Genomic DNA, 27,733 nt, shown 5'->3' with positions numbered 1-27,733 from the left:
AAATGTTACTTACCCAGTAAGCATCTGTTCTTGGCATGTAGAACTGTAGATTCACATGCACACACCCACCTCCCCCTCCCCGGGTACCTGTAGCTGCTGCAGTTCTCGCTTCAGTTTACATGCATACGCATGGACATCTCTATTCTTTACCACCGCTCCATTCTCACCGTCTATGGGAAAACAGCCTAAATGGAGTCAATGCCCATGCGCACTATCACCAAAAGGAGTCCCCTACCTCATGACTGGAAAATACTTCTTCAAAGAAAAAGAAAGTGCAAACATCCGGACCCAACACTAGATGGCAGGAGTATGAAAAGCATGTGAATCTACAGCTCCACATGCCAAGAACAGATGCTTACTGGGTAAATAACATTATCCTTTTTGGTGCACATCACTGACACTGGGGAAGGGTGGGGTCCCTCATGTGGGGTTGCCTTAGAGGCATGATGTTTGACTTTGATAGTAGAGCTTTTTCCAGTATGCATGCTTATCTAATTTGCCAATAGTTATTAACAAGCTTTTAGCCTTTTTCAATCATTTTAAATCCTGTTTTTCCTTTTCAGAACTATTCCGGACCCAACTGTGAGAGAAATCTACTGAGCTGCCATGAACTTACTTGCTTCAATGGAGGCACTTGTTTGCAGACCTCCCTGGGTGCCCGGTGCAGTTGCCCGCCTGGATTCACCGGCTCTAGCTGCCACATCCGTGGCAACAGCAGTTGTGCCAGTGTACCCTGTCACAATGGTGGCACCTGTAAGGAGATGCCTCGCTTCCCATATTTCCACTGCTTGTGCCTACAGGACTTCACAGGCATGAGGTGCGAAAAGAGAACACGTGTATCCATCCCAAGACAAACTGAGCCACCAGTCCATGAGCAGCGGTGTCCACGAGAGGACTGTCGGGCCAAGGCTGGAGACTCTTATTGTGACAAAGAGTGCAACGTGCAGTCCTGCCAGTGGGATGGTGGTGACTGTTCCCTATCTGTGGATGACCCATGGAAGAATTGTGAGGCTCGTCAGTGTTGGCGCTTGTTTAACAATAGCCAGTGTGACGAGCTGTGCAACACTCCGGAATGTTTGTATGACAACTTCGACTGCAGGAGCCAAGAGAAGAGTTGCACGTAAGGCTCAACCTGTACACCATCACACAATAACATGTGTCTCAGTCCAGCAGCACAATAGGCTGCTGCCTTAGAGACAGGTGGGGTAGTGAGCATGTGGCACCACAGTGGTCATTGTGTATGTGACATGCTAAGCTTAAGTGTACTTGGGTTTTATAATGGCAACTTGCATCACCTTGATCAGATGCAGACACCCGAAATAGTATCTTGGTGCCACAGTCAGAAATGTGGTCACTAGATAGGCAGTAATGAGCATGGGCAACCCTTAGGATGCCTGAGCTGGGTAGTCTTAGTTGGCACGTGGAAACTTTCAGCATGGGTCTCCAATTTCCACAGTGATGCTGGCAATGTTGTAGAGCTGAATGTGCTTCTGGTTGAAGTAACAAATAAGCACCACCAGGCTACGCCAGTAACATTGGCAGTAGTGGGCATATGGTACCTTCAGGATGATTTAGCAATAGGTACAGCCGTAGTTGCCATGTAGTAGCTCTCCGGTCTCCAACAAGTGGAGGGCATCTCACATGGAGCATTGTAAAACAGGTGGTGGTAAAGTTAGAGGGCAGGGTCTTCATATAAAAGTCTAAACATAATAACTATAGCAGTTAATGGAGAAGTGAGGGCAACGTTAAATCTTCTGGTTTACACCAGTCCCTAAATATATATTGCTTATAAGTGTACCACATTCTACATGTAATTAGCTCATTAGCAAATTGTGGGTAGACATTGCAGAGGTGGGATACCATTTATAAGCACTGAATTAATGCACATGTACTTAAATTGTGTAGCTTGTGATCTAATTAAGTATGGTGTAACACAAGCAGTGTGTTACATATAAAGTAAAACATAGGCCAGTCTCTTGCACAGGCTTTGAAAACAGACTTCGATTAGAGCTAGAAGACTTTTTAAAAAAAAAAATAATTATGAAATGTTTTCCCAGTATGCTAGACTGTCTATTGTCCGTGCTCCTCTTGTCAGCATCTTTGACAAACCTGTTCTTTGTTGTCCCCTGATTTTTCACACTACCTTTTTTTGCGTACCTTTTATTTACTGCTCTCTCCGTTTTCCTTTTGATAGCCCCATATATGAACAATACTGCATCAACCACTTCAAAGATGGACACTGCGACCAGGGCTGTAACACTGAGGAGTGTGGCTGGGATGGGCTGGACTGTGCTGCAAAGGTCCCAGAGCGTCTGGCCGATGGTATCCTAGTTATTGTTGTGTTGCTTCCACCAGAGGAGATTCTACGTACCAGCAATGCCTTTTTGCAGAAGCTCGGCGCTGTCTTGCACACCTCTCTCCGTTTTCGCGTTGACAAGAATGGCGATTACATGATCTATCCTTACTATCGCAGTGATTCCCGTCTTCAAAAGAGGGAGCTGGAAAAAGAAGTCATAGGGTAAGTGTGCGGTTCTGAGTCTCCTCTCAGGTCTCTCTATTGGCATCCTTAAATAGTCCTCTCAATACATAGTTGATCTGTTAAATAGCTTGGCTTTAGACTCCTCTTGATGGCTAATTGATTGATTTGATGAAAGAAGTGTTTATGATTAAAAATCCGATAAATGACCATTTCTATGCTACACCTGCCACAAAGTCTCAGCCTTAGATATGCTTGTTATTTGTTTTGTTGAAGTTTCCAAGCACCAAAAAGTCAATTTTTGGTGATCATGAGTGATCTAGAACTGTGCTGTTGGCACCCTACACAAGCAGATGTGATTAGAATCCACATGATAGAATATTCCAGAAAAGAACTCTCCAAAAACCAAGCGCATTGTAGAAGACCAAACCTGGGCAGTATGTTTATATGTTGGCTTATGGCACACTTGGTGGTTCGGTTACATTTTTCATCCCTATTATCAGTGGGACTTGTTACAAGAAAGAGTTTCTGTAATGATAACAGAGCTAATGTGGAGGGTGACTCATTGTAGCCCAGTAACAAACTGGTGGCAAAATATATGAACCTTACAAATGACCAGTAATTGGTGCAGAAAACTTGGGTCATGTTTATGTTCCACAAGAAGTGATCTGGGCATTGAAATGTTCTATGGACCTCTATTTTTGCAATTATAAAAAAAAAATGGTATTTGGACTTGTCAGATTTATTAATGTTTCCCGACCTTAAAGGGTGTTCGGGCCCTTTATAGGACTTGTTATGATGGGATAACCTAGAACTGAGTGCTGGAGGATGTGCCAGATGCAAGATTAGTCTAGATTGCAAATAGTATTAGGTGGTTTGAGCCTCAAAACAACAATGATTGGCCACACACCTTGGAGGTAAATTAGCACTACTGCTATCTGTTCTTAGACACTGATCCACAGTACACTGAATCCACGACTGATATTTGCAAGTCATTAACTCTCCTGGCTCTCCATGCCTAGTTGGTTATACCTGCTTGTTACCGTTGTTTTGGAGCTCTGATTTTACTGATTTATCATGTACTCTTTTTTTTTTTTTTCTCCTCATAGGTCCAAAGTGAGTCTGGAGATTGACAATCGCCTGTGCTTCCAAGAATCTGATAAATGCTTCCCTGATGCGAAGAGTGCTGCTGATTACCTAGCAGCCCTGTCAGCGGTTGAGAGGCTGAATGTCCCCTACCCCATCAAGGCTGTCTGGGGTGAGTATATGGGATGCACTTGTGTGAAGATGAATTGGACACATGATGTGCAGTGTCTTTTGATATTGTGTACTATTCAGTGTGTTTGTTTTCAAATCATTGCTTTGAAGGACTGACTTAACTGACTACATTTCTTTTGACTTTTTTACGGTAACATTGTGATCATTCCCCCTCTCCCAACAGGTGATGAGAGCCCAACCATCGTTGACCCCTTGCGGTTACTACCATTGCTTGTGGTGGCTGCTGTGATTCTGCTGCTGATCCTGCTGCTCGGAGTGCTGGTGGCACGTCGGAAACGCGAGCACAGCACACTCTGGTTTCCAGAAGGCTTCATCCCGAAGAAGGAAAGTAGCAACAAAAACAGACGTGAACCTGTGGGACAAGACGCCCTTGGCTTGAAGTAAGAACAACTTTGCAGTCCTCCTTTTATACAGGGAAGATAGCAATTAATTTTAAGACACTCAGTATATCCTATTCAAAATGCTCTGTCTCACTAGAAAAAAGTGAAACTTTCTCTGATAGATTCTCCCCCTCTACACAAGAGAATATAACTTACAAGAACTTCATGTAAGTTAAAGTTCCAGAGGTCTGGTCCACCTCAGAGTGCTGCAAGGTAACCTTAAGTTCAGGAAGCATTACATTGTGATTTAGTATTTTCCTAATATGCGTACGACAAGAAGACAGTAGTTGCTGGTGTGGAAGAATCGGATCAAGTCTTTCTATGTTTGGGTCAGGTTGCTTTATGGCCCAAACATCCATTGTAGTGCTGCTTTATCTCCTTAAGATCGTTCTGATCAGAATATTTGTTTTTATGGCAACACACTTTGGTAACCCTTAGATAGGACTACATTAGAAAAAATCCATGTTGTAAGTTCCAAATGGCTGCGGAACAAGATGAACTATTGGTCCTGTGTGGTAAATTGGCTGAAAGATCTAATGGAAACCAATTAATACATTGCTGCAAGTGAAGTGTCTGTATTCATATTCCAGTAGGTCATTATGGGATGTCATTATAAGATCCGCTGGTGATATCCTTGATGGGATGTACTCTTGAGAAAGAGGGTAGTTTATTTATTATATAGATTCCTTTTCTATCCTGGTTGCAATAACTGTATCTTCTCCTCCTCTTTGATGTGATGTAATGTTCCATTGTGTGGACCTGCATTTAAGAGAGACCTTCCTATAGGATCTTTCTCCCTGGAGAAATGTTGAGGATATTCCACAACCAGGTGGTTGTATGCTGGATGCAGTTGTGGTGTGGCAGGGGCTGAGGGTGTTGAGATCATAACAAAATCATCCTCTTTAGGAAGCAGAGGCTGGACATCCTTTGTGGAAGGCCCATCCTGAACACTAGACAGGGGCATTCCCCTACCTCTTTTTCTCTCTCTGTGGATTTCAACATTGCGGACTTTGAAGTTGTGACAGTCTGCCACATCATACAATATCAAACTGCCTTTTTATGACAAATGTTACACTTGAAATTGGTCAGGGCATTCATAGCAATACGCATAAAGGCATAGCACCATTATTGGGAGGGAGGGAGGACAGGAGTCCGAACTGAGTGCTGAAATAGAGAAATATTCTCTTGTTTTCCAATTATATAGAGTTGAAGCCAAATTAAGTCTGCATCTTTCTCTTCCCCAAAAGGCCCTACATAGCCCTGAGAAACTCCTACTGGCTTTCATCCACAATGGGTCAGCTCATGAGCTCTAACGCTCCTCAAGGATGTGAGAATCTGTGAGACGGACAACACAAAGTGTGTGCCCCAATAATTATTTCCACAATAAGATGGACATTGATCGAAAAGAGCTGGCGTAGCAGTTGGAGGGATGGGAAATGGTCTTTTTGGTTTCAAAAAATGGGAAAAGAAAAGGCAAAGAAGGCCTAGAGAAATTATTTTTTTGTTTTAGCGAGAAATGCACTTAAACGGGCAGATTGCATGGAGGGATTCTTTATCACCATAGAAAATACGAAGTTGAACTGTGTTCTGTCTAATCTATTTAATTGTGGCTGAGTTTAATTCTCATAGTCTTTGTGTAAACATGTTGCTTTCTTTCAGTATGTTTTTGATTTATTTCCAAAAGTGAAATTTTAACTATTTAATCTCTTTGGGATCCCAAACTCCGATGGAGACATTTTATGAACATCAGAGGAACTCCTGTGATGGAAAAGAACAGTAGCCTGTATATATCTTTTAAAAATGTGCAGCTTAATAAAATAATTTTTTATAGTAATCTACTACTGCTGCATAACGGACTGTTACCTGGTTCATTCTGTGGTTGATCCTTCAAGGAATAAGAATTACACATAACTAGAATATTTTACTAATGTTACCTTATAAAAACATTGGAAGGTAACAAGGTTGCTATCTGATAGCACTTGCTACTATCTTGCTCATCTTGAATAGGAAAACAGTGCAATTGATACAGGATTATTTCTGACTTTCAACCCCAATGTCTTTTTAGCGACCTCTGCAAGGGCGAGAGCCTGATTGGTGATCACTCAGATGAATGGCTCGACACAGATTGCCCTGAAGCAAAGAGACTCAAGGTATGATGTAAACATATTGTCAACCTATGGTCATTTGAATACTGCTTTCCTTACACTACTTTCCTTTGCCTCAATTTGACTGCATGCTGCTAACTTTTTATCCAGTCATACTTGCCCCTAAGTCTGCATTCCCCCTCTCTACTTTGTCACTTTACCTTTTTCACTGCAACACATTGTTGCAATTTAGTGTGCAAGTACTGCCTGTTTTTCAGTACTCCCATCCCAGAGCAGAAGTACCAGTGGGCTCTCTCATCACTCAGTAACCTATTTATATTATACCAGGAAACTGAACAGTTCCACACTGTTCCACAGGCCAGACCTTTTCGAAATAAATTCCTTCGTAACTTCCGCTTCATGACGCGCTTATTTGTATAACTCTATTTGTAATTGGACTGGATTGTACAAATATTTTCCTTGTTCTTATTACTCTTCTGAAGCATTCTACTAAACAAAGATGCTTAATTACTTTTTACTGGTTATGTAATAGAAGCCCCTCTGAGTTGTGCCTTGTCACTAGTCTGTTGAGAGCTCTCTCTATCCACAACTTCCACCGTCCTCCAATCTCTAGATGGTCGAAGAAAAATCTACCATTACTTATGCTGGAAAAGTAGATATTAAAATCCATGATGTAGCTATCTTGGAGCATGTGCTATGCTTCACCATGTACTGCTAAAGGCATCGAAACTGATGTCATCTCAGGCCGCTAACTGATGGGTTTCTGGCTTCTGATTCCAGATTGAGGATGCTCTTTTGTCCGAAGCAGAGGATCCTGTGGATTGCCGGCAGTGGACACCGCATCATCTGGCTGCAGCTGACATCCGGATGACACCATCCATGGCCCTGACCCCACCTCAGGGTGAATTTGATTCAGGTTGCATGGATGTGAATGTCCGAGGTCCCGGTGAGTGGACTTATTTAATTTCAGAGTCTTGATTTAATCTATTTTTTTCAGTAGCAATCATTCCATCGTACTTATTTTAGATTCCTTTATATATGTAATGTCAGAGCTGTTCAAGTCTACTCCAATCTACCTATCTAGTCCTAGGAATGTTCATTTAGGATAACCCCCTTCTCAAGCATAAAATTTGCCATAACCCCGCCCTCCCCCATTATTGTTTAAAAAAAGCCATTGTGCACATTGATCTACTTTTGCTGAACAGTTTTGTGGTGCATTGATGACATTTCTGGATCCCTATGGGGATGGCATTCACCAGAGCTGCTTATCCAGTGGGATAACTGGGTTCAGACAAGGCTGATTCCCCAGTGACTGATCAAAAATGCCACTGCTCTTACCAGATGTGGCAAAGGCTATCTATTATACATGTTTCAGATGCAGAGGTGGTATTTTTATGTCTGTAAGCTGATGCACATTGATTTGGAATGTTCAGATTTGCCCTCAAATTGCAATTTTTGAATGGCCTTGACCCAGTCCACCTCACAGTGCTGCAGTTCACTTGACTCTGCCCTCACTATCACACTGCGACTGTACTTTAATTCCAGTCAAGTCCCTTCCTAGGCTAGGTAAAGCATGGAGGCTATCTGGAGACTTTGTGTACAATAAAAGGCACAGTTAATTGATCTCAAGGTAGAGCATGTTATCTGCAACCATCTTGGTTTGGATGTATAACTGCTTCATATTCCTGGGCATTGGAGGAGAGGAGATAATTCAAGGGGCAGCATTACCTAATGTGAGTTTTGCTTTAGTAAATTTAAGGTTGTCCCATGGGCTAGTGACTAGTGTGTTCATAAGGTATGTTGTTTTTACTCACACTGATCTTTGTGTGCAGATGGGTTCACACCACTGATGCTCGCCTCTTTCTGTGGTGGTGGGATGGAGGTGGATGTCAATGAGGAAGAAGAAGCAGAGGATTCATCCGCCAACATCATCTCGGATCTCATCTGTCAAGGTGCCAATCTTGGAGCGCAGACCGATCGCACAGGGGAAAGTGCTCTCCACCTTGCAGCCCGCTATGCCCGTGCGGATGCAGCCAAACGTCTACTAGATGCCGGTGCAGATACTAATGCCCAAGACAACACTGGCCGCAGTCCACTTCATGCTGCTGTGGCAGCAGACGCACAAGGAGTGTTTCAGGTGAGCATTAAAGAAACCAAATTTGAGTCGCCTGAAAAGTGGTCTGAAACTGACCCATCTGATGGTCCACTCTGTAAGGAGGCTTTCTTCCTCACTGCAGTTGCAGGAGCCAGTCTATCTACCGATATGTTTTAATTTGTCTGAATGTACAGTGACCTGAGGGCTTACCACAAATAAAATATTCCTACCAAGCTTGACCTGTCGCTAGGAGCAGAGAAACAAACCATGTACCTATCAAAAATGGAGTTTGTGTTAGGTTACAATGAAAACACTGTGTGCGTTATGCAAATTCACTGATAAGGGTCACTGCAATCCCCGCTTTACTGTTAGTTTGATGTGTTCTGCCTTCCATTCTTAGAATTTCTTCTCTACTGCCTTCTGCAAAATATGTGCAAGCCTCATCATCTGGTCTCCTACAATAACTAAATGTACACTGAGTGGGCAGACTGTTAAACTGAGTATATGGGATGCGCTTGTGTGAAGATGAATTTGACACATAATGTGCAGTGTCTTTTGATAATGTTTTTTTCAGTGTTTGTTTTCAAATCATTGCTTTGAAGGACAGACTTAACTGACTGCATTTCTTTTGACTTTTAACTGTAACATTGTGATCATCCCCCCTCTCCCTACTCCCAATCAGGTGATGAGAGCCCAACCATCATTGACCCCTTGCGGTTACTACCATTGCTTGTGGTGGCTGCTGTGATCCTGCTTAGGCCACACTCGCATTCCACACCATTTCAACCTAACCTAACTCAGCTATAAATTAATATAAGGTACATGTTATAGCCCTCTTCATGTAACTACACTATCTGAAAGAAACAGGTTAGTATTCGATTCCTTACCTTAGAATATCCCCAGGCGTCAGTCTGGATCCGGAAACTTTTGCATAGCAGTACCCCTGCGCGTCGGTAGGCGTCGTCTGCAGGCGTCCCCTGCGGCTCCTCGGCGTCGTGCGCCGTGATGACGTCGCTGGAGTATATAGACGCCGCCTCCGCGCGCTGACGTCAGTTCTTCTTTTTTCCGCGCCAGTTAGCGCAGATCCGAAGAGCAGTACTCCGGTCTTTTGACCAAGTGTTTGTAAAATTTAATCTTTCTACGGTGCCGGTAGGATGCCTGGGTTTAAGAGCTGCGACGAGTGCGACCGCATGATGTCGGTCACCGACCACCATCGACTCTGCCTCCGGTGTCTGGGCGCGGACCACGACGTGGAGTCCTGCGTCGACTGTCGGGCCTTGACTGGAAAAGCTAGGCGGGAGCGGTCCCGCAAGCTTCTCGAGCTCCGGGTGTCGGCCCCGCGTCGAGAGCGGTCCCGGTCCGGTCGGAGGTCGAGGGAGCGGTCGAGGGAACGATCGCGGAGCCGCCATGGGCGCTCCGGGAGTCGCCACCATTCCTCCGGCTCGTCAGGTAAGCACAAGAAGTCGGGGCGTCGCCATCGCACCCCCGACTCCCCCCGACGCCCGCGTAATGCGGCCGGGGGCTCGGGTGACCCCACCCCCGCGGCCCCGCGTGGGTCGCCGACGCCGTCTACCCCATACCCGTCGGTCCCTGGGGAAGGCGCGTCGCGTGAGGAGATCGAGGCCTTCCTCATTGCTATGAGGGCGAGGTCTTCTCCGGCGGGGCCTTCGGCGCCTGCGGGCCCGTCGGTCCCGTCTGGGGGCCCGAGCGGTTCGGGTGCTCCTGCTCCGGCGCCGCCGGCGGCTCCGGCCCCGGCGCCGCTGGCTCCCTCTGGTTCGTCGCCGGCTGGTCTCCCGGCCTCTCCGGCGTCGGTTACTGTGGGCCAACCCGTGGTACCGCCCCCGCGTGGTGCAGCGACTCCGCCGTCGGCTCCGGCCGGCGTCGGGGCACCGACGCCGCGCGGCGCCACCCCCCTTTCCTCCCCGACTCCGGACGCGGAGTCGGACCGGCGTCGGCCGACGCCGGATTCGACGCCGATGGGGCCCGTTGACCCCGACGTCTATATCGTTGACCCAGAATATGGGTATGATGACGATGAGTATGGAGAGGGTTGGGAGGGGTCTGAGGACCCTCTATCCCGTGCCTGCCAGTATGATGTGGACTGGGTAGGTGATCTGGGTGATGCCAGTGGCCTGGACGAGTCGCCCAACCCTGGGTTTGTCTCTCCGTCCCCTGTGGCGTCTGAGGCAGGTGCTGCCTATTCGGTGGTCCTGATGAGGGCTGCCAAGGCCTTGCACCTTGAGCTCCCCGTCGCGAAGGTCAAGCCGAACATTCTGACCGAAGTGTTTAAACCGCAGTCATGCCCCCAGGAGCCTCTGCTGCCGTTTAATGAGGCCCTGTCGGATGTCCTTTTGGGCACCTGGTCCAGGCCCGCTTCTGGTGCGCCGGTTGACCGGAATGTCGCGAGGCGTCACCGTCCATGCTCGGACGACCCTGCCTTTTTATCCACCCATCCCTCCCCGGAGAGTCTGGTGATCCAGGCCTCCACTTCGCAGTCCGCATTTCCGTCGGCTCCGCCCGATAGGGAATCAAAACGGTATGACCAGTTTGGTAAAAAGGTCTTTTCCTCTTTGAGCGCTGGACTGCGGTCTTGTAATACCGCGTGCCTCTTGGGCCGCTACACCCACTCCCTGTGGGATACGGTCGAGGAGTGTCTGCCGCAATGTCCCCAGGAGGTGCGGGACAAGCTCACACGGGCCTTAGTTGAAGGCCGGGATGCGGCGCGGTACTCGATCCGTTGTGGTCTCGACACGACCGACTCGCTGGGACGGGCGATGTCCACAATGGTGGCGATTCGTCGCCATGCTTGGCTGAGATCTGCCAACTTCTCGCCAGACGTCCAAAATTCACTCATGGACATGCCATTTGATGGCAGTCGCCTGTTTGGTGACAAAGCGGACCACGCGCTGGAGCGCTTCAAGGACTCCAGGGTCACGGCCAAGTCCTTGGGTCTTTCGACCCAGCGCCAGCAGACGGGTTCGTTTCGGCCCTTTCGTGGCCAAGGGAGGGGTGGTCCCACACGTGCTGCCAGCCACGCGACGCAGAACGCTCCCCAGCGCGGTGGCGGCCGTGGTTTCCGCCGTGGTGGCGGTAGAGGCCAGCGGCGTGGTCAGTCCACGCCTCCCTCCGCTGCTGCATCCAAGCCTTCCTAGTCCGAGCTTTCGGGCTCACGTGACGCCAGTGGGTGGCAGGGTTCGCCATCACCACTCCCGCTGGCGCGCGATAACATCGGACAGGTGGGTGCTGCAGCTTGTCCGAAGGGGCTATGCCCTCCCCTTCGAGTCCACTCCTCCAGCCATGCCACCGCAGAACCACCGTGTGTCGGGGGACCACTTGACGCTTCTGCAGGAGGAAGTTACGGCCCTCTTGGCCAAGGGGGCCATCGAGCGCGTTCCTGGGCCGGAAGTAGGGTGTGGTTGCTACTCCCACTACTTTCTGGTGCCCAAGAAGGACAAGGGAGGCCTGCGTCCTATCTTGGATCTACGGAACGTCAACGGCTTCCTCCGGAAGGAGAAGTTCAAGATGTTGACTTTGGCTCAGGTCTTGGCTGCTCTAGACCCACAAGACTGGATGGTAGCGTTGGACTTGCAGGATGCGTATTTTCACATCCCCGTCCTGCCGGCCCACCGGCGTTACCTGCGGTTCACGGTAGGCCACGAGCACTTTCAGTTTATCGTGCTCCCATTCGGCCTTACCAGAGCCCCACGGGTGTTCACGAAAGTGATGGCGGTGGTCGCAGCTCATCTGCGCCGGTTAGGGGTTTCAGTCTTCCCCTACCTCGACGACTGGCTGTTGAAGGCGGGCTCGCCCCAGACAGTCGTCCACCACCTTCAGATGACGGCAGACCTCCTGCACGAGCTGGGGTTTTCCATCAATGTGCCGAAATCACACCTGTGTCCCTCTCAAAAGCTCCTTTTCATCGGAGCGGTTCTCGACTCGGCGCAGTTTCGGGTTTATCCTCCGGAACGGCGGGTCCGGGATATTCAGGCTCTGATTCCCATCTTTCAGCCGTTATCCCGGGTTTCGGTCAGGTTGACGCTGCGGCTTCTGGGGCTGATGGCCTCCTGCATCCTTCTGGTGCATCACGCCAGGTGGCGGATGCGGGCTCTGCAGTGGGACCTGAAGTTTCAGTGGGCCCAGCATCAGGGCAACCTATCCGACCATGTCCTGATCTCGGAGGGCACTGCGAGACAGTTGCAGTGGTGGCTTACGGACCGCGATTGGGTCAGGGGCAGATCCCTCTCCCTTCCCCAACCGGAGCACGTGGTTGTGACGGACGCGTCCCTCCAAGGCTGGGGTGGCCACTTGGGAGAGGCGGAGATCAGAGGCCTCTGGTCTCCGGCGGAATCCCGGCTCCATATCAACATGTTGGAGCTGCGGGCGATTCGCCTAGCACTGAAGGCATTCCTCCCCTTTGTCAACGGGAGTGTGGTGCAGGTGTTCACGGACAACACCACCGCCATGTGGTACTGCAACAAACAGGGCGGTGTGGGGTCGTGGACCCTTTGCCAGGAGGCTCTGCGCCTCTGGCAATGGCTGGAACGTCAGGGCGTGACTCTGACGGTTCAACACCTGGCAGGTTCTCTGAACGCCAGGGCGGACGAACTCAGCCGTCGGTGCTCGGTGGATCACGAATGGCGTCTGAACTCGGATGTGGCGAGAGGCCTCTTTCAGCAATGGGGAGAGCCTTGGTTAGATCTATTTGCCACAGAAGAGAACGCGCAATGTCATCAGTTCTGCGCGTTGGAGTTTCCAAGACGGCACTCGCTCGGCGACGCCTTTCGGCGCGAGTGGAGTTGCGGTCTGTTGTACGCCTTTCCGCCTATACCACTTCTGCCCAGAGTGCTGAAGAAGATCAGGCGCGACCGGGCCCAAGTTATCCTTATGGCACCGGACTGGGCTCGAAGGTACTGGTATCCCGAGCTACTCAGCATGACAGTCGGTCCCTCGATCCGCCTGCCCCTTCAGGAGGACCTTCTGTCGCAGCAGCAGGGGACGGTCCTCCACCCGAACCTGTCCAGTCTCCACCTCCATGCGTGGAGATTGAGCGGCGACAGTTGAGGCCATTTGACTTGCCTCCTGAAGTCTGTGATGTCATTCTGGCAGCCAGGCGTCCCTCCACAAAGTCGGTATACGCCTGCCGGTGGAACAGATTTGTGGCATGGTGCACAGCAAAGGCTGTGGATCCCCTTTCTGCCCCTCTGTCTGAGGTTCTCCTCTTCCTCCTTTCCCTTGCCCAGCAGGGCTCTGCTCTGGGCACTATCAAGGGCTATCTTTCTGCCCTTTCCGCCTTCTTGAGGCTACCTGATCAGCCATCTTTGTTCAAGTCCCCTATTGTGTTAAGATTCTTGAAGGGCATCACGCACATGTATCCTCCAACTCCGTTCGTGATGCCTCAGTGGGACTTGAACCTGGTTTTGACTTTCCTGATGTGCGCTCCTTTTGAGCCCCTTCATTCCTGTCCTCTCCGTCTTCTCACCTTAAAGACGGCCTTCCTGGTAGCCATCACCTCTGCCAGGAGAGTGAGTGAGCTCCAGGCTCTTTCTATTCAACCTCCTTTCTTGTCTGTTCATCCTGATAAGGTGGTTCTTCGGACTAGGCCTTCTTTCCTGCCCAAGGTAGTCTCTGCTTTTCACATTGGGCAGTCCATCACCTTGCCCTCCTTCTTCCCGCCTCCGCATCCTTCAAAGGATGAAGAGCGGCTCCATCGTCTGGACCCAAAACGTGCGCTTTCGTTCTATATGGATCGCACACGCCAGTTCCGGGTGGATGACCAACTGTTTGTTGGCTACGTGGGTGAGAAGAAGGGAAGGGCGGTACAGAAACGGACCATCTCTCGGTGGGTCGTCCTGTGCATCAAAGCATGCTACTCTTTGGCTCGGAAGGAGCCTCCTGTTGGGCTGAGGGCCCATTCCACTCGGGCCACGGCGGCTACTACTGCCCTGGGCCGGGGAGTCCCTTTGCAGGACATTTGCCAGGCGGCCACGTGGGCCTCGCTGCACACCTTTGCGAGGCACTACTGCCTGGACAGTCAAGTCCGGAGGGATGGCTTCTTTGGCCGTTCGGTCCTCCAGGACTTTCTGGTGTAGGTTGTATTGGTTCGCAGACCCACCACCGGGGTTGGTATTGCTGGGGTATCTATTCTAAGGTAAGGAATCTAATACTAACCTGTTTCTTTCAGATGAACAAGTTACTTACCTTCGGTAACGATATATCTGTAAGAAACAGTAGTTAGTATTAGATTCCTTACCGCCCCTCCCATCCTCCCCGTTCTGCGAACTGATACCTAGGGTTAAGGACATCCCTTTCAGGGCCCTAGTTTTCAAATGGCACCAGTGTTGGTTCTCACATGGCTCTGCGTGTTCTGGCGCGGAAAAGCTGTGTGCAAAGAACTGACGTCAGCGCGCGGAGGCGGCGTCTATATACTCCAGCGACGTCATCACGGCGCACGACGCCGACGACGCGGAGCCGCAGGGGACGCCTGCAGACGACGCCTACCGACGCGCAGGGGTACTGCTACGCAAAAGTTTCCGGATCCAGACTGACGCCTGGGGATATTCTAAGGTAAGGAATCTAATACTAACTACTGTTTCTTACAGATATATCGTTACCGAAGGTAAGTAACTTGTTCCATAGGCGCAGTGACCTAAGCCAGGCTGAGTGTAACACTCATCAGTCAAGCACACATCAAAATGCTACCACATAGGCCACACAGTAATGCAGCGCTCTTCCTTCCTGACTTTGGCCCACAGTGTAGCAGCCACCATTGTGCTTTGATCTGTTTTCAGGTGTTTAAAGCACTCTATAAATGCTGTTACAAAGCAACTCCAATTAATGAAAGCATGAGATAATTCTAATAATGTCAGTAGGGGCTCTCTGCCACTGTGATGGTCCAGCGAAAGGTGTCCAGGATGCCACTGGCTGCCAGTGCCATTCGATTTCCCAAGTAGGATATCCAACCTTGTGCTGTCGTGAGTGTTAGTGCTATTGATATCCGGTTACTCCTAAAACCACAAGATCAAACATTCAAAAACTATCTGTATCAGGTTTCATTGTGCATCCACCGACCCACTAAGCCCTTGAAATGGGAAGACCTAACAAGTGGTCTGTATGTGTTAGCAATACAAGACTTCATGTCATATTTCATACGTCACCCACTTTCTGTTCCTCACTCTTAACCAAGGATTTTAGCACTGCTTGGTAATGTCTTGCAACTGAGCTCGGCATACCTTCTGATGATCGAACTCGTGCTACAGGTTTACACTTTACACTAGATATTTATTGCTAAATTGCAGGGTCATTGTTTTGATCACCCTAGTTTGTTTAGCTTGCAAAGGTAAACGGTGGCGCCATCAACATAGTAATTTCTTTTAACTCTGTAAAGTCAAGTGTTAACACCAGCTGAAGGTGGGAGGACAGTTGGTCTTTGACAACCCAACCTCTCTAACCCCCGTCACCGTTTCGTTGAAGTGGATAGTATGGTAACTGCAGATTGAGAATGATGAATGACTGCATGAGGTCCTTCTATAGAAATGTTTGCTTGGCTCTAGAAAGACGTATAGTGTATCCCTACAGTGACATAGCCTCCATTTGTTTCCTACTTTCAGATCCTGATCCGGAACCGCTCCACAGACCTGGACTCTAGGATGGTAGATGGCTCAACAGCTCTGATACTGGCTGCCCGGCTTGCAGTGGAGGGGATGGTGGAAGAACTCATTGCCTGCCATGCGGATGTGAATGCTGTGGATGAGCTGGGTAAGTTAGAGGCCCTGGACTTCACTTTACAACACGATGGGGTTGAGGTCCAGCATGGTAACTGCATGATTGATTCAGCAAGCTTCGCCTTCTGGAATTCTGGAAAACATCTACAAATTCTCGCTCTTTTTAGGCTAAATGACACATCTGCCTCACAGAGCCGTGCCTCTTCTTAGTGTATCACAGTGCTTTGCTACTAAAATCTCCTTTAATCCTCTGACAACATTGCTGGGTTTTTTCTCTAAGAGAGATATAAATGTGTACACTTCTGATGACCTACAGCCTTTCTTGACAATCCTTTGTTTTATCAAGCGCTATCTGCCAGAATGTTTGTTCTGACATGGTTATGCATTTGTCAGAAATGTTGAGCACTGTGTATTAATTGTTGCTTTACAGTAGTGTACTTCTTCCTAAAGCATATTTTGCTTTTTGTCTTGTCTGATTTAATCCTCTTGCAGTGACATGCCTCAAACTGCTTGGCTTTTTCTTGAGGGAGACTCTACCACTGACATTATCTGCCTTTTTCTTGCAGGCAAATCTGCCCTTCACTGGGCAGCAGCAGTGAACAACTTGGAGGCTGCTCTGGCTCTTCTGAAGAATGGTGCGAATAAAGACATGCAGGATCTCAAGGTGGGTGACTCAAATGTGCTATATTGTGTCTGTTTATATGTATTACCAGTTTCGAGTGTGTGATCTTTCATAGATTCACATGTTTCAAAGTATTTATTCTCCTGTTGAAAATGTTCAAAGGCTGTCGGTTTGAGAAAGATACCAAAACCGTGATGGGAACCTTTTAATTTGACACACAGTAGTTTGGCCAAGTAGTTGGTGCAGGCACTTGAGCGAATAAAAGTAAGAAAGCAAAAATCTATAGAGGCTTTGTGGCAGAGATTCCTTTGCCTCAGGCACTCAAAGCAGACTTGGAGTATTTGGTCTGTGTGGCAAGGAAAGTCACCGAGTGACCACTGTAGTATTGGAATCCACAAACTTCCACACGGCACAATGTGGCACAACAAGGTCCTTTTACAACCAATGCTAGGACAATAGTAAAGAGGAGTCACATACCTGTAACTTAGTTGTCTATCTTGAGTCATAACTTCATGAGAGTGATTATGCAGCTTTCTGCCATGGGTTCTTAATTTTGGAATACATTCTTGGGATTAAAATTCCACCATTTCTAGAAATAATTTTTTCAGTTACACCTCTGAAAACCACTTTTTAAAACTGGAAAATAAAACGGACTCTTTAAATGTTATTTGAAAGGTGAGTGGAGTTTACTTTATCTGGAAGCCATTTTAATATCTGTTTTTACCATTGCTACATGTGCTGCCAACATCCAACGAGGAGGTGTTCATGAAGCAGGGTAGAATACCCCTGCAGTAGCATCATTTTTAAAGGTAATTAACTTCTCCAGCAAAGGGTAGTCCGCTGACATATTAATAACTTTGAAGAGACTTCACAGCAGTGCTTCACTTTTAAAGGTGTCAGTTCTCATGAAAGAGAGAGGCCTGAATTGGTCACAAGCATTCTTCAATTATTTGAGAAAATTGTGGACAAGGATCTTCAAAAATTATTTGAGTAGGTGTCTGGTATGCAATTGTAGTTAAATGATGACTATAGCTAGTGCTGCATGAAAGACCTGCCCTTTCCAAGTAGAGTATCTTCGGAATCTTCTCTCATCCAGTCAGACAGGTGCTTGTAATGAGGATGTGTGAGATGCAAAATGCAGATCCTTTGCCGGTTACGTTAATAGTGTAATAGTAAGTCATGGTAGTAGGACACAATGCCTCTTTTAGTGTTTCGAGGGAGCCAAATATACATATTGGACAGTGTAAGGAGGCAGGTTGTTAAGCTACTTTACAAGTGTTTGTTGCATGGAAGCATGATGGGAGATTCTATAGGTACGGGGCAGTAAATGTCTACCTCTTTCAGTAGGAACTAAACGAAGATATAAAAACGTCCCCTCAATGGGGAAGATACCAGAATACAGATAGTTACTATGAAAACTACCACTGATAAGACACACTGTAATCTTTTTGTGTAGACGGTGAATGAAGCCAACTGGGAGGACAAACCGTTGTTAACACTGATATAAGGCATTTGCTTTTTATTTAATATCTATTATAAAGGTTTATATAACGCAGACACTGCAAAGTTGATGTTAAAGCCCTTTCCATTTGGCATCCTCCTGCTTTCCTTTGTTTCTAAACCTACCTGCCCCGACCCGCTTTGCTGCTATTTCTAACCCACCCCTGGTTTTTCCCACCTCCCCTCTCCTGCTCTCTATTGCGTTTCCCACTCCTCTACATTGTGTCCCAACCGCCGCACTGTTTAAAAAAAAAAAAAACCATTTTGCACTGCAGCACAGGCTGCTGTGTAACATGGCTTAAAGTAGAAAAAATCGCTAAGATGAGGTTCGTACTGACCACATTCTAGTGCTTTATTTTTTTTTCTTTAAGCCAAGCAATGTTGCACAGCATGTCAAAAACATTGACAACGCCAATAGATTGTGTGTAGGCAAAACCTGTTGGCTTTGCCAATGCTTGTTCTGGGTGGTTGTGTCAAGACCTCAGTTTTCCCTTGATGCAGCCTGTGTAGGTCGTATTGACTTTATTGGACCATAATGTAGTTCAAATCTCATAAAAAGAAACCTTTTATTTGCTTGGCCTGTTGAACTAGAATGTCCAACTCGTTGACTGTCACTCATTGGATCTACAAATGATAGTTTACCATTATCTGGTGTAGATTCTGCAATAGAAAAAGGAATATCATATGGAGTTCATTTTAAATTCTCTCCATTCCAACTCTTAAAAGGATCTCCCATTGAGTTGGCAGGTAAGAAGCCAATGGTTCAACTGTCTAAGTATCCTCAGTCATCAAGCGTCTTCTGTTGGATGACTGATTTTCTTAGATGACTATAATTCCATAAGCACTGAATCACAGAGTTGAATATTCTGGTATCAAAGGCGCTATTTTTTCAGTCTGCGCCAATGTTCTGAGACATTTAATGAATCCAAATGGAACTGTGCCAATGGGATTCTCCATGCCCGAAAACACCACTGAACGGGATAGTGGGGAAGGATGTCAGGCATTGGTTCTTAACCTGCGGATCTGGGGAACCTTGGTGGTCTGCAAAGCCTACTTTGGGGGTCAGCGAGTGCTTATAAAATAAGATGATCGTAGCAGATTAATAAAGGTTAGAGAAATAAAGAAGTAAAATTGAACATTTTAAAACAGTCTGTAAATGTGAGTGAATTTGAAATAGGAGGATAAAATTGAGTGTCTGACATATTTTTGTTGTTTGATTTTAGGAGGAGACTCCACTTTTCCTAGCTGCTCGCGAAGGAAGTTATGAAGCTGCCAAAATCCTCCTGGATCATTTTGCCAACCGTGAGATCACAGACCACATGGACCGGCTCCCTCGTGACATTGCGCAAGAGCGCATGCACCATGACATTGTGCAATTGCTAGATGAGTACAACACTGTGCGTAGTCCCGGATCTATGGGCAACCACACCATGTCGCCACTAATGTGCCCTCCCAATGGTTACATGTCTAGTCTGAAGCAAACCCCACAGGGAAAGAAAACCAGGAGGCCCAGTGCAAAGAACGCCGCAGGCAGCAATGCCAACTTGGCCCGCGATGGCAAAGAAAACAAGAGTAGGAACAAGAAGCTGACCCTCGACTGCCAAGGATCACTCATGGAGAGCTCAGTTACCTTATCGCCTGTTGACTCACTGGATTCTCCACGTACCTATGTTGCCAACCCCACATCCCCGATCATGCCATCGCCAGGTGTCTTCCACCCGGCATCCGCTTCGATGTCCATGCCATCCACACCAATAGTCCATGGCATGATGGATGCTCCATTTGCAGTCTCGCTGGCCAGGTTAAGCGACATCGGGGAAGTGACCTCTGCGCAGAATGCTGCCATGCTCTCTATGAACAACATGCAAAATCGGGTAAACATGCAATCCATGGCCCGTCAGCCCAACTGCATTGTGAATGCCAATGGTCTTGGGCTCAGCCTGGGCATGGTGAGTCCAGTCAGTGTACCATTTGACTGGCACAACAGGATCCCCTCGTCCCAGTGCAGCCAGGTCATCAACGTGGTGCACCCAGCAGGCTCCCACCCTAACCTTCACCAACATAGCCAAGGCTTCCAGCAGAGCCTGATGCTCCAGAACCACCTATCAATGGTCCATGCTTCTCAAGTCCTTGCTCAGCAGAGTCCAGTGAAAATGCAGCCAACAGCTGAACAGCGGCAGCCTTCGCCCCTGGCCCAAGCTGGCCCAGGCCAGCAGATGCATCCTCCGCAGCTGCAAGCTAACAGTAATGGTCACCCTATGCAGCAAAGCATGGTGCACATGCAAGAGAGGCTGAACCAGCCCATCTCACCAAAGGAGCCACAAGGGAACCGGCCACAGTATTTCAAACAGCAGAGCAACACCAACAGTGGTCAGACCATGGAGGATTACCCCACTCCTCCTTCACAGCACAGCTACAACCCTGGGCAGGAGGCAAGCCCCAAACACTACCTGCACATGCCCAGCGAGCATCCGTATCTAACCCCATCACCAGAGTCGCCGGAGCAGTGGTCCAGCCCCTCTCCTCACTCTATGTCAGACTGGTCAGATTCTACCCCTAGCCCAGCTATTGTTGGGCCCTCTCAGACTCAAATCTCCCACCTGCCTGAACAGGCCACAAAAATACAGGTGTTTGCATGAAGACCCAGTGAAGAATTACCCCTGTTTTTTCCTCCCTTGTTTTCAAGGGAGTGAAGATGACTCTTTGGGGCCTTGTCAGTTGGAAAGGTTTCCTGTGAAACCCTCCGCGTTGCCTCCAGGAAGGTGTTTGATGAAGTAAACCAGAATCCTAAGGATCTTTGATATCGTAGCCAGCTCTGAAAATGAAGTCTTTCGTCTTCCGAAGACGGACACTTTTTTCTCTTTTATCCTTTGTGCGCAAAAGTTTCGAAATGGATAGAAAGACTGAAAAAAAAATGAGGTGTAAGCTGGAGAAAATTGCCCAAGCTAGCCACTTTCTTGCTTTTATCACTGCCCGAGTGACCAGCACGAACTTGTGCCTTCTAGCAGGACAAAACACTGCAAGTGTCTATTTGACGTGGCGACAAGACTGTACTTGCACCTACATCAAAGCAAAGGAGTCCTTTGCATTTTTAATCCTTTTTGTATAGTACGTACAGAATTCCTTTGAACTTTTTTTAACAAATATTAAAAAGAAAAAAGTATGTTCCATGTGAAGCCTCACGTAAACAGGGTTGAAATAGTTATTTCTGTGGCAAAGTCCAGAGAGGGAGATTATTTCAGAATGAAGCATTTTTCTGTCGCCCTGAATAATGTAGGAAGCACTGAACAAGAACTCCTTAGACAGTTTAGTGCAGTGTTGCAGTAAACCGATTACCACCTTCTGATGCTGTCCCTTGGGGGAGGGAGTCAAAGATTACACTCCAATGTGAGTGGCTGAGTTCCTTACCAATGAAAGGTGAGGGTAGACTCAATTCTGGTCAGTTTCAGGATCAGTTTCTAGAAGTTTTTCATGAATGGATCGACAGTTACCGCCATTACTGGTATGTAGAATTTGACTAGGTTCAATCTTTGAATGGTTTAAAGTAAATCTGAAAGCTGGTTAGCCAGCCCAATAGCCGAGCAGCCATAGGCGCCATGTTGTGCGCCAGTGAAGCTCGCCCACCTGTAACTGTATTAAACAGTTTTACCAGACCTCTGGAAAAGGCGGGGGAAAAGCTTTGCAGTTATGTCACTGCTAAACGTTCATGCTGCCTTCTGAACAACCACAACCAATATTAAGTATTATTCGATCAGCGATCGAGCATTCTTGGACTCTGTGGGTCTTATGGTTATTTTTGGTTTTGTCTGTGTTGAAGGGTGCAGGGCACAGCTACCAGTAAAAGAGAAGAGGATAGAGCAGATGCCTAGTTACTCAAAGCATCCAAGTAGCTACCGCGGCCTGCTCAGAGGTCTACAGTACTTGATGAGCTTCTAAATATTATCTTTAAGAGTCGTACCTGCCACCAGCATACAGCAGTATACATGCCATTTGAAGATAGTGTGCATTTTTGATAAATCACTGCCAAAATCCATGAGTATTTCAGCCCTGACTGCCATGTTCCACAATATGCCTGTGGAGTGCATCCCATGACCAATCCTTTGAGGCTGCCAAAAACAAAAAACAGTGTTTGCCAGTAAATGGTATCACAACAGCAGACCTTCTGATAAAATCAGATTTAACTAGTCCTGTTTCTAGACGCCCGAGCACTTTGAGTGAAGGGACCAAAGGTCTCCCAACTTCCCTGGGACAGTTTTATTCCAATTTGGATTTTTTCCAAAAGGTTATTGTGAGGATTCTGTGCTGTTTTCCTTTGCAATAATAATATGGAAGGATGCTTCACTGAATGTCTTGGGAAGTGGTAACAAACTGCACCGTAAGTTGGTTCCCTCAATTTCAGGGCATCCCCAGCCGCTCTTTCAAAGTAGCAAATGGCACTTTCCCGTGCTCTCTGCTCCAGCCCTGTTTAAGTGAGGCTTACAGATGTTAATGAATGCCTGTGAGAGTGTATGTATTTGTGAGTGTGACCTGTACAGTCGAAACTTTCTTCGTTTTAAATGTATTTCTGTGTAGAACGATAACTAAGCGCAGTTGTTCCTGCTAACCCCTTGGTTTCATGGGATTTGATTGGTCAAACCATGTTGGTGAAGATTGGAAATGTCTAAGTGGCTATCGCCCTTGTTTATAATTGTGTACTAGGTATACGTTCTTGTTAAGGCTTGTAGTGTCACTGATGCTGTTTGCTTTGTGGTAGACGGCGCATCACCTTTTGGAGTACCGTTGTAGCCAGAGGATGAGCGTGGCTGGCCACATGTCATGCATCTGAAACTGTGGACAATCAAAATCTTTCTGCGGAGACTCTGGTGGTTAGGTGGTGCCATGGTGCAACACTGCAGAGGTCCCACTGAGTAAAATAGCACTCAGTTGCTGGTTACAGGATTGGCTTTGGAACATTCCTGCATTTCCCACATTGAAAAAGTGAGCAGGACACGGTTATTGCCTTTTTATCATCTAATACTATATTTTTGTTATTTTGACATTTTTTATCTTTAATAAACTGCTTTATAAATTGTAGAATTGTGGTACTTGTAGCCAGAATTATGATACCCGTTTTTATAAAAGAAAATATATCTATTTCTTAAGAATATTAAAAAATATATGATATAAAGGCCGAGCCCACCCTCATCTCTTGGCACTTCACTGCATTCCAGGTTAACTTATTCTCTTGAACACTTTTTAAATTACACTACTTTGTGTCTTTTCCCCCTGGGTACATGATTGGTATAGTCCTACCTTTACAAGCACTGCCGCTCGCTGCTCTGACCAGAGGTTGCTTATGTGAAAGTATGGTGTTCAGGAACAAACATGGATGTCTGCCGGTGGTGTCAATTTGTTTTGTAATTTTATGATATTTTTTACGATGATGTCAGGAATTATGTTAGCACATTCCATTTTCTTTGTAATAAAGGGTCTCACTAACCTGACAATGGGTTTCAGGGAAGGTTTAATTTGGGTTGCTGGGTTTGGCTGTCCAATGTAGGTCCACAAGAATCAGATTTGTAGGGTAACTATACAATAAATGTGTCCACAATGAATTTAAATGGCATTAAGTTACACAGTTTTGTAGCCATCCAGGGTTCAGCCCATCTGGACCTATGTTTGACACCCCATGTTTTAGTCTTAACCAGCCAGCTTGATAATGCATCCAGATGGTACTTTGACTGAGGGCGTCTTTGAGCGGTGCCCTCGAACTATCTCTAGAGGAGCAAAATACTCCCATTGTGTTAATGAGGCTGCACCCATGGAACTCCTAAGAGCCCCTGGAATAGAATCTTATTGCCTTATGTTGCCATCTGTAAAAAAGTTTAGTAGCTGTTTCTGTGCCTTAATGTATACAAAGCAATATATTCTATACAATTTGTCGCTACCTTAGCCCCTACATTTTAATGGACTTGGCCTACTTGGTCATTACATTAAGACCTTGCCAGACGATTTGAGGCAGGATGTGTGCAATACTTCCCACGCCCTCCATTCCTAGCACACAGGATGGAACAGGCTAGCTTGGGGGAGAGAGAGAGAGTGCTTTAGTTCTAGGTTTTATGGCTGAAACAGAAACAACACTTGGTACTTTTCTTAAAAGGTATGTCTTTATTTTGCATTGGGCAGTATTCCACAGACTGCTTCACCAGCAAGAAATCTACCAACAAACATGCTATGAATATCTCAGCCCATGAGGAGAAACCTCAAAAACTCTTTAATATTCGTAACCCACCTATGTGTTTAAAATCCATCCCTCTGCCATACATCTCGGATGCAAAATATTCTAAACACCTGAATTCTTATGAAGTGCCAAATCGCCATTTCAAGAGGACGCACTGAAAGAGTAAAGGAAACTCATTTCCATGTTTACACTGGAAATTGAACATCAGTTTGCTAAAGTCTCTTGCACTGTTTTTGTACTAGAGAGAACTCCGATCTACTGCAATTAGTGCAACTCAATTATTATATTTTTTTCTTGCCAAAGCACACATTAACTTCATAAATGATGGTCCGAATTTAGTATTATAGCTGCTTGTATAATTCAGTCCCTTAGAACGATGCCCAATGTGGTTGAACATGTTTAAATATATATCATCCGATTGTAGTTGTCTCTCTTTGGAAATTTGTAGCTACTTCCTGGCTATGAATCTATATAAATCGTGTGCTAGAGAAAAAAGTGTTCCAATACAGCAGTAGTTCTGAATGTGAATTCACTGTAGTTCCACATTCTGGTCACCCTGCACTCAGTTCTTACTACACCTAGCCTCCAAACCCCTCACTCGATCCTTTTTTGCACCCCCACCCCATAAATTAATGTCTGAAGTAGCTATGAAAGCGTCCTGGCATTCAAGAAGGAGCCCATGTTGATTTCCATGGAATGGGTACTAGGGAATCTGTTAGCATTGACTGTTTGAAAAGACATCATACTGGAGAATTACATTTTTAAAGTGTTTTGTTCCATAGCTGAGATATTCTAAGCATGTTGAGGCAACTTCTTGTATAGCAAACAGATCTCCCATCAGACGCCCATTAGCCATGGAACTTACAGCAACCGGCATGGTAGGGGTGGGTGTCTTTTAAATGGAGGTCACATCATCCACTGACCACCATGAAAAGTAAACTACATTTAAATCATCCAAAACAACCTTCCTGTAGTTTTTTTTAGGTTAAGAACAGAACTGCCAAAACCCAGAAGTATTTTTAGTGCCATTGACTGTTCTCTGATTATATCCCTGCAATCCTCCTGATGTTCTGTCTAGCTTTCTACATAGCTACGCTGCAGACAACCATTTGCCCAGCTGGCAGCTCCTTTTGAAATTTTACTCCTTCTATCCTGTTTTATTTCTGTTATTTGTGTTTTTTTACTCACATGAGATGAGACCTGCCTTTGCGTCGGCTGTTCTTAATAGACAATGTAGATGCTTCTTTACTTTTTTAATAGTTTATTTTTTTAATACAAGTTTAATACATGTAGCTTTAAATTTTGTACAGAAAGTTCTCCAAGTCTTTTCTTAATGCAACATATAAAATGTAACTATGTTGCCACTAAATAAAGTTTTAGTTAACAAAGATTTTAAGACCTTGTTTGCATGTTCATTTCTGAAGTTGTCTGTTCCTTGCTTTTGTTGAGTTTCTAGTTATATCCCTTTAGTTGATTTTTCAATTTTGAGTTTTTACTGTTAATTTCCCAACAAGGCAGAAAAGCATAGGTCTCCTGTTGGTCTGTACCTGTTGAGCAGGATAAGTACCACTTCAGAATCAAACCCTAAAACTATCTAAAGAGGGAAATGTTCAGCTTGCACCATATTCAGTCTTTCTCCTTATCCACTAGTATGGAAAAGAATATGAGAACCATCCATACTAATCCCCCTCAGTTACTCATGGTTGGTCACCCATCAACACTCACTGTCACTCATGATTCACACACATAACACCAGGTTACAGCAATCTCCCTGCCCCTATCATGTTTTATGCTGTAGTCACCAGTAATGCTCCAAGGCACCCATGCCTTGCAGTCCTCTTCTGCCCTTTTGTAGGCCCAGAATCCTACTTTGACTCAATAGCCCCTCAATTACACTCCCCAGGTTTTGCAGAGTGAATCTTTCTGGATTCACTATGCTGTGTATTATTCTGCCATCTAGTGGTTTGGTCCGGAATTGTAGGTTTTTTTTTTGGTTTTTTTTTCGGGGCCCAGGTGGGCGTCGACATACCACCATTTGGTGTCCTTCGTGATGTCGGCTCGCTTCCTCTGGAAGCTCCCACCTTTGGTCGCCATCTTCCGATTTTTTTTTTTTCCGCCATTTGAGTCTGAATCGTTACTGAAGAGTTCCAGAGATTCGGAGAGCGAATCAACAGAAATAGCAGAAAATAAACGAAATTCACAGATATCGACACACCCGACTACAAGTCAGGTAACCGCGACGACAAAAGAGAGGGTTTTCACCCGAGATCTCGACGTTCAACGGAAAATGCGCGCACAGGGGGCTCCCTGAGCCCAGGGATGGACAAAACACCTTTCAAGTTTTGCCCCAATTGCCACCACAAATACGCCCAGAAGGACCAGCATCCAGTCTGCAACCTCTGCCTGCCGCTCAACCACAACACTGCAACATGTACTCTGGGTTCACACCCAAGACCCTCAGAGTAAGGTAAGGAAGAGGCAGAGAAGGGCGAACTACACCATGCAGGGGCAGGGGCCACCTGTCAGGAACCCTTCAGTCTTTGCAGAAGCAGAATAGATGAGGTTTCCTATGCCCGCCCACCGGTACCGCTGCTCTACTGAATTAAGCAACGTCACCAATAGGGGGGAAAAGGGGAATGGGAGAGAAAGAAGAGACTCCTTCAACAGCTACCCCCCTCACTGTTCTGCAGGATTCTTCTGTATTATCGCTCCTGGTTGCGCAGTGGGTGCCTAAGGCACAAATGGGAAACACATAAACACAACAGCCTACTATGCAGTTTGAATACCTTTTAACTCTACAATTGGTTTTCTTCCTACCAGTAGTCAAAACATTTTTAGCCTCTCTTCTATTGTGTGTGAGTATGCTGGTATCGTGTTTGGAGTAGATTTTCTATCTGCAAATGAAACAACAAGGTTAGAAGGGGATTTTAACTACTCTCGATTTAGTGTGTGACTGCCCTATGTGTACCTTCTTCTCCATTAATACCACATTGAATCTAATCCTTCAATTCGTTCTCTGAACATGAGTTAGTCTTTTCAACGATGAGTTAGTCTCTTGCCAGCTTTAAGTCCTCTTACTGATGCGCGCAAAAAGGGACAGGCAAGGAATAGAAGGGAAGGAAAGGAACAGGTAAAGCGCTAAGAGGGAAATTGCAATTTTGCAGCGTGAATCTTTCTGGATTCACTATGCTGTGCATTATTCCGCGGTCTTGTGGTTGGGTCCGGATTCGTAGTCTTTTCTTTGTTTTTTTTTTTTTTTTTCTCTTTGCCCAGGTGGGCGTCGGCGTCACACCCCCTTTGGGTGTATTTCCGGTGACGTCGGCATGCTTCCTGCGG

The 27,733-nt window shown here is 46.5% G+C and overlaps 1 protein-coding gene across 1 annotated transcript in view; it reads left to right on the top strand.

Moving 5' to 3' along the window:
• NOTCH3 (notch receptor 3) overlaps positions 1-25,787 on the top strand; it is a 209,312-nt gene extending 183,525 nt beyond the window's left edge. Inside the window, exons 25-34 of the mRNA XM_078681656.1 lie at positions 564-1,120; positions 2,195-2,518; positions 3,586-3,734; positions 3,918-4,134; positions 6,200-6,284; positions 7,020-7,185; positions 8,072-8,376; positions 15,942-16,089; positions 16,622-16,719; positions 19,401-25,787. Coding sequence (XP_078537782.1) covers positions 564-1,120; positions 2,195-2,518; positions 3,586-3,734; positions 3,918-4,134; positions 6,200-6,284; positions 7,020-7,185; positions 8,072-8,376; positions 15,942-16,089; positions 16,622-16,719; positions 19,401-20,816 — 3,465 coding nt within the window. The 3' untranslated portion in view covers positions 20,817-25,787. The remainder of the gene's footprint in view (positions 1-563; positions 1,121-2,194; positions 2,519-3,585; positions 3,735-3,917; positions 4,135-6,199; positions 6,285-7,019; positions 7,186-8,071; positions 8,377-15,941; positions 16,090-16,621; positions 16,720-19,400) is intronic.
• Positions 25,788-27,733: the final 1,946 nt, after the last annotated feature.

The sequence above is a fragment of the Lissotriton helveticus genome, chromosome 1_1 (assembly GCF_964261635.1).
Source record: "Lissotriton helveticus chromosome 1_1, aLisHel1.1, whole genome shotgun sequence".
Lineage (NCBI taxonomy): Eukaryota > Metazoa > Chordata > Amphibia > Caudata > Salamandridae > Lissotriton > Lissotriton helveticus.
The sequence above is the reverse complement of the archived record's forward strand: the minus strand, read 5'-3'. Positions and strand labels throughout refer to the sequence as shown.